Source organism: Ochlerotatus camptorhynchus, unplaced genomic scaffold, assembly GCF_037179485.1.
Source record: "Ochlerotatus camptorhynchus isolate MF236.1 unplaced genomic scaffold, CSIRO-AGI_Acam_v1.1 ptg000045l, whole genome shotgun sequence".
NCBI classification, from domain to species: Eukaryota; Metazoa; Arthropoda; class Insecta; order Diptera; family Culicidae; genus Ochlerotatus; species Ochlerotatus camptorhynchus.
In genome coordinates, this window is record NW_027040536.1 from 2262405 (window position 1) to 2276973 (window position 14569).

At 40.4% G+C, this 14569-nt stretch overlaps 1 protein-coding gene across 1 annotated transcript in view; it reads left to right on the top strand.

Moving 5' to 3' along the window:
* The first annotated feature begins 206 nt into the window (after positions 1–206).
* LOC135714989 (protein sickie-like) overlaps positions 207–14569 on the top strand; it is a 511961-nt gene continuing 497598 nt past the window's right edge. The window contains exon 1 of the mRNA XM_065238435.1: positions 207–263. Coding sequence (XP_065094507.1) covers positions 222–263 — 42 coding nt within the window. The 5' untranslated portion in view covers positions 207–221. The remainder of the gene's footprint in view (positions 264–14569) is intronic.

Below are 14569 nucleotides of genomic sequence, written 5' to 3' on the forward strand. Positions count from 1 at the left end.
TTCTTATAACATCGTTCAACCCATAAAGAAGCTCCAATTTGGTAGAAATCCACAAACAAAAAGTGAAATTCTGATATCTGAAGCGATATTTAACTCCTCTAAATTTCTCTACACGACAAATCCAAATGGTTAAAACCGGCAGAACAATTCTAATTCGTGTTTTTGTAATATTTCATATTCTTCCGACAGAATGATCAGTGATGGTAGGCGAAAGACTGACTATGGCAGATAAGGCTCGCTACTCCACTCAGGAGACTATCCAGGTAAGTGATGTCAACAGTTTTCCTTTCATAAATCCATCATACTGTAATATAGGCCAGCGAACACTATTTCTCATCCGGAACTAATACTTGAAGTCGAGGCTTTTCGGAATTCGCCAACCGTGTACATTTCTCCGAACAAATATCTAGGACACATATTTTTTGCACTATGAAGCCGCGCTGCTGCTGCTGCTGCACGAAAAAGATGTCAGTCCTCGCTTCCGGTGAGTGGCGAAATACAAATAACAAGTGGTTGAAAACATTCCCAACGTGGACTAAATATTCATAAGCAGAATGGATGAGGGGAACAGCTTTTTCTGCTCTCGGCTCTAAAACAATAGGAAACGAATAGAAATTTTCCGAGCCGGAAACGGATCGCTGCTGAGAAGGCACAATTTCCACATCACTAACGAAGAACAACAGCAGCAACAACGCCAACATCGTGAAATACACGAGAAGCCTTGGCGCAGAAATTCCTCTTCGCCCAAGTTTCCGATTCGTTTGTTCATTGAATTTAAATTAGCCTTATTTCCATCATAAATCTTTATAGTCCTTTTCCGCCCGCCTCGCTCTTCCCTCTACTTGTTGGCTAGCCTCTACCACCCCCCAAAGTAGGCGGAAAAACGGCGGCACAAAACTGTGTGATCAACAGTCGACAGCACGGCCTACTGCATGTACATGGCGCATGGAGTGAATAACAAGAATATTCAACAAATTGGAGAAACATTAATTTCCAAGGCTCTGCCGGATTTCATCCAGCCATTTGAAGAATGATTGTTGTTTCCGCTTAAGATTTTTTTTTTCCATGGAAAATATCATACTTCCGTAGGATTTCGCCATAAAAGGGAACATGATCGTCAGTCTTAGATTTGGATGATGGACTACTTGTAGGGGAATTTTGACATTCTCCGGAGAATTCTCAAACAACTCCCTAGCCAAACTATTACGAATGTTCCTCCATTGATTATGTAATTGAATTAACAAATTATCTCCCTTCCATTTCCGTGCTTCATTACTAATTCAGCGAACAGCAACACACACAACAATTGTCGTTTCATAGACTGCCCAAGCTCCTACGTGCGTCTCCTTTCACTGTTTGCAAAGGACCGAGCTTGCTCCTGCTCCTGCCGCACCTTGGCACCCACAAAACCACAAAAATATAAACATTCACTCACCGGAAATGGCAGCTTGCGAGAAAGGAGTTGGTATTCATTCCAACACTTGGACCCCCGAAAATGTTCCCTTTTTCTTGAAGTGTAACTTTGCATGTCGGATTCTAATTTATTTACACCGAGGCAAAAGTTGCTCCTTCACTCGAGTCAGGTGCACCGGGGGGAGGGCAAACAGTGCAGAAGATACCGATAAGCAGCTGTATCACCGATGAAAGTAGCACTAGTGATGATGGCAGTCGGGAAGATGAAAGTAGGGTTGAAATTCCAAGGCGGGTTGCATAATGACTAAATAATAACTCGCTCACTTTCCCTTTTGTGCTCTTCCGACGCTTCCCAACGCGTTCAGATGTGTTGCAGCAGTTCCTATGAAGTTCATGCAGAAAATGTTTTCTAGGAAGTTTGCTCCCCGTCTCTGTCTGCCGGAGATGGAGGAATAGCAAATGAGACGGCGGGCGAGATGCTGAGTGCACACTGGGAAGAGGATGTCTTGGTTGTTTACATAGATAAGGTAATTCCGTAAGTGAGCCAGGCAAAAGAACAATTACCGTAAAATATTTCAGTCAGCAAATTGCGCTCGGGCGGAAAAGTTTGGCAAATGGGTTTCTGGAGCGGAAGTGCTGCTAGAGGTTGTCATTGTAAATCTTGGAAGGTGTTATCAGGAATAAGTTATGGCATGGTGTTCATATCTTGGCACACTGGAGAGGCAATCAAGCGCTTAAAAGTCTAGTATTTTAAAGAAATTGAATGATCTCCGACAAAAGGTTTTAATTGAGTTATCGTTCAGTTTTAGTTTCAAGTTGTTTATTATGATGACAGTTCTAAGGGACTAGAAAGCGGTCGAGTGGTTCCACTTTAATGCTCATTACTTTTTATTGTTCATTAAGGCCGAGCGAGTAGACGATCGGATCGGTCGCATTATTTGTTTTCCGGTGTTATCTGGTATAACATCGATCACGCGAGATCTATTGTTTGGTTGGTCATTAGATCCAGGCTTCTTTTAACGCGGCTGTTGTTCGTCCGGGTGTGCAGTGTTTTTTAACAAAAAAAGATGCTGTTATCGCGATCAGACACGCAAAAGTAACTTTTAAATGTTATGATCATTCTCTTGGAACGCATGTCGGAATTGTTTTGAAGTTTTTGTCAAAAAAATCTCTTGGAACATTCCTTCAGAAAATTTAGTTCGAAGTATCCTCAGAATTTCGTTTGAATATTCGTCATAGCTCCATTAATAGTGTACTTTGAATTCTCTGCATAAAATTATCCTAGATTTCTCTTCCCAATCCCCAAGAAAAGCTTGTAACCGTTTGCTAGTAATTGTAACGCTTGTAACTGTAACGCTTGAAACTAACTGCAACGCTCATTCGTTCGTGTTGGGCTATTGAGTGTGAGTGTACGGGAAAAAGTATACATGGCCATGATACGAAAACTCCAACATACCTACGCAGGTTTTTATCGATGAACTGCTGACGGACGAGGGATCGATGTCTTGACGATGGCGGCAGACGAATTAGTGATGTCTGTGGCAATGGCGACGAAACGTGATGGTGCCACTCAGATGCAGCAATTTGGCGCGCAGCGATGGAACGTTTTTTTTGTTGCGTCCATTATTTGAACTTTTGTGGTGCCCCAATTTGCTTTTTTATCATGCAAACTAACCACTCTTTAACGAGTGGACGGCTGATTGCCTGGACACATCTTTTCCCAGTCCGGTATAATATGGATTATAAAACCAACTACCTTTCCATGATTTGCAGACCAAATTTTACTAGGTTGTAAGCTAATACTTCCAAGAAATTTAGATCTACGCTTGGGTAATGCACCACAACTGCAGAGCAGATGATCCGAGGTTTCACGTTCTAAATAACAGAAACGACAAATATCACTCTGACCCGACCAATGTTCTCAATGTGACATCTACTAGGACAGTGCCCAGTCACTAGGCCAGTGTATATACTAAGAGCTCTTTTATTGAGCTCTAAGAGCTTTTTGGTGTATGTTATATTGGGAGCTAAAAATCTTTTCTACTGGTTGCAGTTTGTGATAGTCGTCCAATTGGCCATCACCCTTCGCTCTTCCCAGCATTTGAGTTCCATTTTTACCTTACAGTATAATATTCCACAGTAGGGAAGAGAACTACTTCGGCCTAATCGCCCATTTTGGGCCTATCGAGCAGAAAACTTCAAATAAATCCATGGTTTCAGAGTTAACAAGTCAATACTTTAGTTAATAAGCTACCGAACGAAGTCAATGAGAACGCGTGGTATGAAGGTTTGCACCCATTATTCCCAAAAACAAAAGAAGCGCTCCGAACGAATCAATTTTTATCTTCATCCGATAGGTCGAAGTGAATTCATTGGCGTTTCAATTGCGTTTCAATGCGTTAGGCCGAGTTTAAAATCCGTAGGCCAAGTTTGGTGTCAAGAAGCAGTGTGGGACTTTTGACAATATTTCAACTATTAGTTTCTTGTTTTCAAATCTTACGGTACGTACGGAAAGGTAAATAAATTTGGAAGCCATCAGTAGTAATAACATTCCGTTTGGTGCTAAACTGAACTAGATTAAGAAAGACTAAGTGCGGGCTATGCTTAATAGGCCGGAAATGGGGTAGTTAACCCTATGGTTCTGGGCCAAAAAACTGTGAATTGGAACCTAACTTTGCTGGGTTGTTTGCCCTTTCATTCATACTCATCACTGGTCCTCTTTGGAAGTATTGGAAGATTCTTAGATGACTAACAAGATCACCTGGCATGACTTTTTTAGATCTTTTGAGCCTTAGAGCACTTATTTCCGCTTTTGATGGGGTGCTACGCACCGCACCCGTTATTGCAATGCATGCTAGACGTTGAAATTTTGCTAGTTTCCTTTGTGGAGTAGCTTCTTTTGATTTTGGCTTTTTACTTTCGGACGGATTATTGATGTGTAAATCCACATTGTCATTTTTGGTTTCAAACCCCACTTTCTTCCAATAGTTTTGTAGCATGCCCACAGGACATGGATCTGCTCTCCTCCAAGATTGAATTCTTTTAGATTAATTTTCCTCTTTCTAGTAAAGGGGATGATTACGACTTTTGATGGATTAATACTTAGGCCCTCTTTAATGCACCAAAACTGGGTAAACTTTAGGGCCTCTTGTATTCTTTCAGAAATGATAACGCCAAACTTTCCTCTTACAATAATGACTATGTCATCCGCAAAGCCCACTTCGAAACCTTTTGCTTCCAGGCTCAAGATCAAGATCATCTATTACTAAAGACCACATCAGTAATGAGAGAACACCTCCTTGAGGGCAACCTTTCGTTGCCTTTACTGTTATAGATGAGCTACCCAGCCCAAAAGTGATTTCCCTTTTTGCAAGCATAGTCTGAATCCAGTCTATCGAAATTCCTTGCCTTCATGGCGTAAACCATAAAGGAATAGGATGCGTTATCAAAAGCTCCTTCAATATCAAAGAAAGAGCAGAGTGCAATTTCTTTAACTAAAAGAGATTTTTCAATTTTTGTTACTAAGGTATGGAGAGCAGTAACTGTTGACTTTCCGGATTGATACGCAAACTGAAAATTAGACAATGAATGCATGAACATGTAAGTTGAATTGATGAAATCATTCAACATCTTTTCCACAATCTTTAACAAAATTGATGAAAGACTGATTGGCCTGAATGATTTTGGATGCGTTTTGTCGCGCCTTCCAATTTTAGGTATGAATATAACTCTTACCAATCTCCATTTTGATGGAATATAATGTAACCTTATACATAATTTAAAAATCTTTGTTAGAGCCGGAATCAGCACTGCTTCTCTTTTTGAAGTAGCGCCGGGAATATTCCATCCACACCTGCAGATTTAAAGCGCTGAAAGGATCTCACCGCATTTTCTACTCTGGGCTCAGTGAAGATTTCATCAGCTATATCTGGTGTGATGTCTCCTGTTCTTTGAGACTCCGAAGAGGTCTCCGTAGAACATATTTCATCAACAAAATCAGAGTTAGCCGTTTCCTTATACAAACTGATCCTGGAAAATGTGTTTCCATCATTAGATCTAAAGTTTCAGAAGGAGATTTGGTGAAACCTCCATCAAGACATTTAAGATTACCATGCGCTATCGTATGATCTTTCGCAAGAGTTTTTTGTAACCTTGCCACTTCCGGAATAATGTTTATGCTTTCACACATTCGAATCCAAGAACGCCTCTTAGATTTCCTTATTTCGTAATTATATTCAGATAGAGATTTCTTGTACTGTGTCCAGTCAGAAGTGATTTTCGCCTTATTGAACATCTTACGAGAAGTTTTCCGAAGGCGTTCCAAATTCGAATTCCACCACGGTACATCCCTGCTAGAGGAGGACCGCTTGATAAGACAACTACTGTTGGAAGAACTAATAATCCTTCCGGTTACCTTTTGGGAAAATGATTCCAACTGTTGAATCGATTCAATTTTAATATCATTTGTAAATATGTCAGAATTCATGCACTGTGCATAATGATCCCAGTTTGTTTTCCTAGGATCCTTAAATGCAGAAGGTGACAAATCACCTCCCCCCATTCCATTTATGATCAGACAAAGAGATTTCATCGGGCACATGCCAATTCCGAGTTTTTTTTCCGAAATTGAAGGATTGCATAATTTTTTTTTTTTCTTTTGGTTTGTTTTTTTTGTCGATCTTGTTTTCCGTGCTGAGCACCAATGCTACCGACGTGCCAGGAAGGCAGCTCCCACACCTGGACCCTACCTATCGACCCATCAACTCATGAACCGGGGACCAACGGCTTTACTTCCCATCCGAAGGAAGGCGTGATCAGAGATGTTATGCCTCAGAACATCCCGGCGGCGCCGACTGGGATTGAGCCCAGGCCAGCTGGGGTGAGAGGTAATCACGCTTAACACTACACCACCGGCGCCGTTAAGGATTGCATAATGTCAAATCTAAAACTTCATGTCTAATGACATTTGAAAAAGTAGGTTCATTTCCTTTGTTGCATACAGGAAGAGAGAAGTTCCAAAAGGCACTCACCTCGACTGTTGATGTCCGTACTACCCCATATGGTATGATGAGCATTGGCATCGCAGCCGATGATGAACGATGTGTTGTTTTCTCTACAATGTTGGACTAACGAGGCGATCTCCGGAGGAGGCACCAGGAGCATCACCAGGAAAATAAGCCGAAGCAACTACTATCTCGTTTTCCCCCCTGGTGGTTGGTACCTCAAGCATGACTGCGACGATGTATCGTTTGATGAATTCTGAAATAGGGTAACCTATAAATGTTTTACTAGCTAGAATAGCAGTTCTGGGTGAACTTTGCTGTTCATCGAAGTATAACTTACATGCTTTTATGTCGATACCGTGTATTTTTCTCTATTGGACCATGGCTCTTGAATGAGTGCCATGTCCAGCTCCTCCTTTTTGAACCTCCGACTTAATACAGCTGAAGCACCTTTTGCATGGTGGAGGTTCGCTTGCAGGAACTAAATGGGTTTCATTTTGTTTATTGGTTCGCTCATTTTTTGCCTTTAGAGCCGTTTGATGCTCGAGTTTTGATTTTCCTGAGCTACGTTTCACCAAAACGAAAGTTTTGCACCAAGTTACGTTCCGCTAGTGTCTTAAGCGATCTTGAATCAACGTTTAGTGTCCATTTGGCATGTTTATTTGCGTTGGAACGATTCAGTATGTTCCAGTCTTTCGTGCTTAAGTTGTCATTTTCGCTGAACTTCCGCACTTAGGGGGAAGAATGCGTGGAACAAATCTGAACGAGGGACCTCCTTCTCGTCCAGGGCTAAAAGTTCTGCAATTTCCCAAGGTGTAAGAACCTTCGTCATTTCCTTTAGCCACGTCGCTGTTGCTTGATCCTTACGAACTAAGGACAAATAACCATGCTTGTAGCTGCATTTGGTGAATTTCGGTCTTACTACCTCATGCCTTTGTTCTGCAATTTTGAGGAGCAGAACATTTTGTACAGCCGTGGAAATTTGCTGCAGGGGATAATCTTTTACGATTATTCCAGTCTTGATCAAACTAGCAACATCCTTGTAGGAGCGACCACCTGGGTCAGAATCAGCTGACGGATGTTTGGGGGATGCTGAACCTCCCCTGGAAAGTTACTCGTGTGCGTAATGGCCGTAGTTAAAGGTGGGGAGGGCCTCCGATTTGGGCCCGAGAGCTAAGCGTCGACGGTTAGTCGTGCTGTCCCGGGAGATTCTCTCCGCAGAGAAGAGGGGTCATCGTACCGTTGGACGGCTTAGCGTACTTTGTTTCCGCTATGTCCGCCCGAGATGAAATGTAACCCTCCTTCTCGTTGGATGGAATCCGGGCCGCGGCACGCGATTGGCGACGCACTCGCACGGTCCGAGCTCTCGGACGAAAACGGTCCACGGGGCGTATGTCTTAAAATGACGTTACCGATGGATAGTTGACGACCGACGGGGTTTATTCCGCTTTGAAGATGGCAAACTTCACTCCCCTCCGTTTAGCTACCTCTGGAAAGGTGGGCCTTCGCAGTACACACGAGTCAAAGGTCCGTCTCCAACGGACGAGAAGGGCGATGCCAGCACTGGAAGTCCATCCCGAATTTACCTTAATTTCACTAGTTATAACTTAATTTAAATTTAAGAAATTTCCTTTTTTATATCAATTCACTATTTAAATAAAACAGAACAGACTACGCGTTAGGTATTATGGACGTATGTCCACTGAACAAAAAAAAAGGAAAACGTGTTAAAACCACTTTATGAAAAAACACACTCACTACTTGTACCATCTAGTTTCTAAGAAAACTTTAACGTATTAAACTCAACTTACTCAAACTTGAAAACTTAAGAACACTCGAGTCAGATTAATTCCGTGAGCAGGAAATATCTTAATGACCTTTCCCTTTTAAAATAGGTCATCTTTAAAAATCAACTTTCTTAAAAAAAAAAATTGCACCAAACCATTTGCATGGCGACCCATTTCATGGCGCCTCCAGAATATATTTAAATTTACAGTGGCTCACTGTATGCTTGAGCTTTTATAGCAAAGTCGTAGCCCCGACTCAGGGTTAATCTGTTCTTATATACACGGTTGAAATATTTCATTTCTAGAAAAAAAAAAAAAAAATAAGATAGAATTAATTTAAACGAAAACTATTTACAAAAAATCGCAAAATGCTACAAGCTTGTCAGAGTTATCATGTGTCATAGTTCACTTGGAATTCTCCATAGAGTTAACCCAAAGTTCTCCCCCACTAAGTTCTTGTCAGAATTACCATCTGGAATCCCTAGGATATCAATTTAGCTTTTTGTAATTCTCATCGAATTTCTCCTGATAATTCTTTCTGAAACGTTATTAAAGTCCACAAGCTTGGCCTGGTTCGTCTCTTAGGTCAAAGCCTTGGAGGCGAACCAGCCCAAGGCTGAAAGCCTCCCTAATAAAGATAAATTAATTAATTAATTAGGTCAAAATGGATTAAAGGTCGTTGGAAAAACAGGTCTATTTAACAAAATAATATCTCATGTTACAAAGAAGGAGTTATCTCCAACTGAGAGAAATAGCTTTCGAACATTTTTTAGTTGGAATGTTCAACAGCTTATGTCTGTAAAAAAATGCTCATGCTATAAAAAAAGGAGTCAATTTCAAGATTGAGAAATACATATTTTTTGTTTTTTTCTCTCATCATCTGACTCATTTAATGAACAGTTAACGTTATGCACAAGACTAGAAATTACAAAAAAAAACCTTTCTAGATTATTACAAAAAGCTATCGCCTTAAAGAGAGTCGTTGTGGAAAGGTTCTTATGATCAAGTTGAAGTCAAACAATTCAAAAACGTTGTTAAAAGCGCTAGACATAAATCTAATGGGTTCATGTTGTCCATATTGAACATTTCGCGAACCAAGATGAAGAAAATCCCGCTGGCGTAGTCTCCTCTCTGGTGCTAACAAATTAATTTCGATCAGGATATTCGGGGCATCAATTTTTCCTTTCAGCATTTTCGCCACAAAAAACGCTTGAGCGATGGAGCGTCGTCGTTCTAGCGTCTCTAGTCCGAGAAGATGGCAACGTTCCTCATAGAGTGCCAAGTACGTATCGAACGAATTTGTTCTGCACTGATTCGATCCTAGCAATCCAACTGGCATGATACGGGCACCAGGCAAGTACACTTGACTCCAAAATTGATCGTACCAGCGAGCAATGCAGGGATCGTAGGCAGAGTGGATCCCGGAGCTCTGCAGAAATTTTGAATATGAATCCAAGTTGCCCATTCGTTTTAGAGATTGCATCGCTTTAGTGTACTCGAAATGTAAGAGCGCTATCTAGCATAACACCCAAGTCTCGTATTTGAGTGACTCGTTGTAGAGGCTGTTCTGCGATAGAGTAGCCAAAACCAAACGGTTTGATCTTTCGATGGAACGAAATGATACTGCATTTCGAAATGCTAACCGTCATGAAATTACGAGAACACCACATTTCAAAGCAGTTTACCATCCTCTGCAGCTCGAAACAATTTAGTAGACTCCTAAATTCATTGTAGATCTTGACATCGTCCGCGTAAAACATTCGGTATCCAGGTGGCAGCATAAGTTTGATTTTATTGATGAATACTACGAATAACAATGGCCCCAGATTGCTTCCTTGGGGTACTCCGGAGGTGTTGGAAAATGTCCCAGATTGTTCGGATTCAATTTTCATACACAGCGTACGACTGGTTAGGTACGATCTGAACCAACTGACAAAAGCAGGAGACATGCCATTTTTTTCCAGTCTAGCTAGAAATAGCCCGTGGTCAACACGATCGAACGCGGCTTTAAGATCCGTGTAAACAGCGTCGACTTGGGCACCAGAATCCATGCTACGCAGGCATGTGGAGAGGAATTGAACTACATACTTTGAAAAATTGATTTACATTTAGGTGCTCTGAGACTGACATATACGAGCGTCAATTTTGACATAAAGTTGAGTAATAATTGACGCGAAATTCAATTCAATCAAACGTACTTTCGAATCTGTGTTGTGGAAATGTAGCGTTGGCAGCTGGCAAACAAAGCATCATTTACAATGATCTCGAACACCTTCGAACTAGCACACAGCGATGTGATTCCACGATAGTTTTCAATATCAGCCTTATAACCTTTCTTGTGGACAGGGAACATGACATAAAGTTTCCAACGTTGCTCTAAGGAAGCATTGAATAAAACAGTAAATGGGTAGACAAGAGCATCTGCACATCTTTTCAATGTACAAGCGGGAATTTCGTCGGGACCAACAGAGTATGAATCTTTCAATTTGTCTACGGCTGCTTCAACATGATGCGTTGAGATTTCGAAGCTACTGAATTCAATTGCATCCCTTGGAGTACCATCGAAAGCAGCAACTATTTGCGAGTCCGATGCCACTGAGTTATTGAAAGCAGCCTTGAAGTGTTCTGCGAAAAGATTCCATTTCCTACAGCGTACTAGTACACGTGTCTTTGAGACGCATCTCCACAGGCAATCCATTTTCTTTCCTTTTGCACGAAAGACCAAAACCACTTCGGGTTCCTACGGGCCTGTTCTGCGTCCAAATGACGTATCGTTTGTAAATAAATCGGTTGTACAGTCGATACCTGATACTCGCTTGCGTGAATATGCGCTTTAAAACAGGGCAACGAGAACGGCAGAAATTTCGTAAGGCTTGTGATCTTATTCGTTTCAGATGACATAAACGCGAATTGGACTACGGTGGCTTTGGAGCAGGTCGGCGAAATGGAAAGCTGCTGATGATGGCTTGATTCACCTTTCCGTTGAAAGATTCACCTTTCCCACACAGGCAGCCATCTCGAGAGTCTGCCAATCAATACCACGGATTGCCTCACACAATGCTGTGTTATCAGCACGGTGAAAGTCCAAGCTTTGCAGACCAACAATATCCTCGAATATTCTAGGGAGCAGTAGCTGAAAGGTGACCTCTAGAACAGGATGATTCCGATCGCGGTTGATTAATGGTACCACAGCGTTCGAAACAGTCGTACGACATTTTCATTAGCTAACACGAAGTCAAGAATACGACTATTTTGACTAGGAACTGGATTGATTTGCGTTAAACCATGCAGACTGAACCCATTCAACAAAATGGAACAAGGTGCAGAGAGATACGATTGCTGAACATCTATGACCGGAAGATCATTCAGTGAATCAGACCAAACCAGACTGGAGTGATTGTAGTCTCCAAACTGAATTGCGATATCCGAAACTTCAAGATTCGAGAGACACAACTGTTCAAAAGTATCACAGACAGTATTTTCAGCTTGATTGTTCAACCGTTTTTAACAGCCAAAGAATTGCTCATGTATTTAAGAAGGAGTTTACTCCAAGATAGAGAAATATCCTTTCAAATATTTCAGTTATGTAACTCAAAACCTGAGCTTGACAACAGTATTAGTGCCTAATCAGTCTGGACTCCTTTTAACACTGCAACAATCCATTTGAGGGATTTCAGATAAAAAAGGCCCTTTTGAAGACCACCATTTAAAAAATAGAGGTAAAATTACAGATATTTTAACAAATTAACCCTTCGTTACTCGCGCTGTTTTGTTGCTGAGTTACCAATCGATCTGAAATCAACGAGTATTCCTCAAAAAATTTATTTTGATCTAAACAAGCTAAACTTTGATTACAGTAAACACCTAAACTGTAACCATACTACGTGGGATTTGACTTAATTGATTACAACATGGAATATATCGAGATCCTGACAGGATAGAAAGTTACTGTCTCCAACAAAGTTGTTCAGGAGAGATCATAGCCTTGTCGCTGGCGGACAGTAGTTCAGAATTTTGTCACTACGTAGCGCTAGTATGCATGTGACATTCTCGCGTGTGATATATCTCGAGATCCTGACCAGATAGAAAGCTACTGTCTTTCACAAAGCCTGTTGCTTATTGCTCACTACGCGACGCTAGTATACACGTGAAATTCTCATGTAAAATATCTCGAGTTCCCAACCAGATTGAAAGTTACTGTCTTCGACATACTTGTTCAGGAGGTCAAGGCTTGTTCGCAGATGGACAGTATTTCAGAGTTTTCTCACTTTGCGGTGCTACTATACATGTGAAACTCTTGCATGTAAAATATCTCTAGATCCTGACCAGATAGAAAGTAAATGTATTCGGCAAAGTTTTTCAGGAAGTCAAGATCTTTTTGTTGGGTGACAATAGATCAGAATTTTCTCACTATGTAGTGCTAGTTATACGTGCCTTTCTTGCATATTCAATAGCTCAGCTAGAAAGTTGCTGTCTTCGGCAAAGTTGTTAAGGGGGTCAAGACTTTTTGGCTGGTAAACAGTAGTTGAGATTTTTCACCACGTGGCGTTAGTATACATGTACACTTCTCGTATATGATATATTTCGAGATCCTGATCAGGTAGAAAGTTACTGTCTGCAACAAAGTTGTTCAGGAGGTCAAGGCATTTTCGCAGGTGGACAATAGTTCAGAATTTTCTCACTTCATGGTGCTAGTATACACGTGTAATCCTCATATACACTACAGCTCGAGATCTCAAACAGCTAGAAAATTACTGTCTTGAGCAAAGCTGTTTAGGAGATCAACGCTTTATTGCTGGTGAACAGTAAATAGTTCAGAATATTTTCGGTATGGAGTGCTAGTGTGCATGTAAAATATTTGTATATGCTATAGCTTAAGGTCAGGAAAAAACTGTCACCGTCAAAGTTGTACATGCGGCAAAGTTCTTCCGGATGGTGAACGTGCAAATGTGCTTTGTACAAATCTCTCTCATTTTACGTTCAATTTTGGATCTCCTTAGGTTATTTGAATGGTATGAATGGTATAGCATAGGGGTTCTACTACATACTACTATTAATTTCAATTTTTTTTCAAGTTAATTCTAAGAAAATTAATCATGATTGTTCAGAGTAAATTTTGAAAAAAAGGGTAACTTTGCGTGTACCTTTGGTATACAAAATTTGAAAATGATATTGAGTAATTTGCCTCTTCGTATTTTCATTCAAAATCTTTCAAATGCTCTAAAAAGAACGAAAACTGGACGTTTTTAAGGGGTGTCCTTAAACTTATGATCGGGAGTGTACGGTTTTATAAATGTCTTCAATCAACTGAGCAAAAGTGCCTCACTCTCTGAGTTAGTCTCGTTGTCCGTGCACACATAAATACAGGGATTTTCTTTTTGTTCTAGACCCCTCGATAAGACATTTTGAAATTAGCCTAAAATGAAAGGGAGACTCTAAGCATTAATTTGGTGGAAGTTTCAGCAATATTGATCTTTTAAGATAATTTTTCCATCTGAGATACGTGTTACCACTAATTTATCAGAGGTATACAAGTGGAACGACTCACCGCAATTTATGTATCCACAAATCTGCATGAAAATCTTCACCATTAGAAATCCAGAATAAATTTGTCTTCCCGAGCAAAGTCTGAGATCAAATTCAAATCTAAATTTGATGTTGTGATTTCGCTGATAATGATTACTCAGGTTGCTGTCATTTTGGTCGTTTTAACGCTTAAAAAATCAAAATTGAGAGCTAACAAATCTTCCTGTGACATCACATTGAAAACTATTTCTGCTATCAGTGAGAGCAAACTGATACCTAAATTTGATATCCATTTTTCCTGTTGATAACAAAACAAGTATTCAATTTGATGTTATGCTAAGGCAATGAAAACAAACCCACAACAAAATATTTTTGAAGAGCAAAATGAAAACAAAATTAGACATCAAATTTGTCAATTCCGTAAATTGAAATCAAATTATGATTTCAGTTTGATGTTGATATCAAAACTTGATTTCAATTTGCTTTCATTTAGATGCTGGACTTTGCTCGGGTTATCCCACTTAGGCTGATGTAAAATGTATTTTTATTTTATGATATTTGATATGCAAGAATTGCCCGCCAAGTTTTGAGAAATTTCTGAACTACTGTTCATCAGCCAAAAGATGTTTATCTCCTTAACAGCTTTGCCAAATACAGTAAATTTCTAGCTGTTCAGGATCTAGAGATATTATATATGCAAAGATTTCACGTATATCCTAGCGCCGCGTAGTGATAAAATTCTGTACTGTCGACCAACGAAAAAGTTTTGATCTCCTGAACAACTTTGCCGATGACAGTTTAGCAGGTCTCGAAATATATCTAAAGCGAGAATTGCACGTG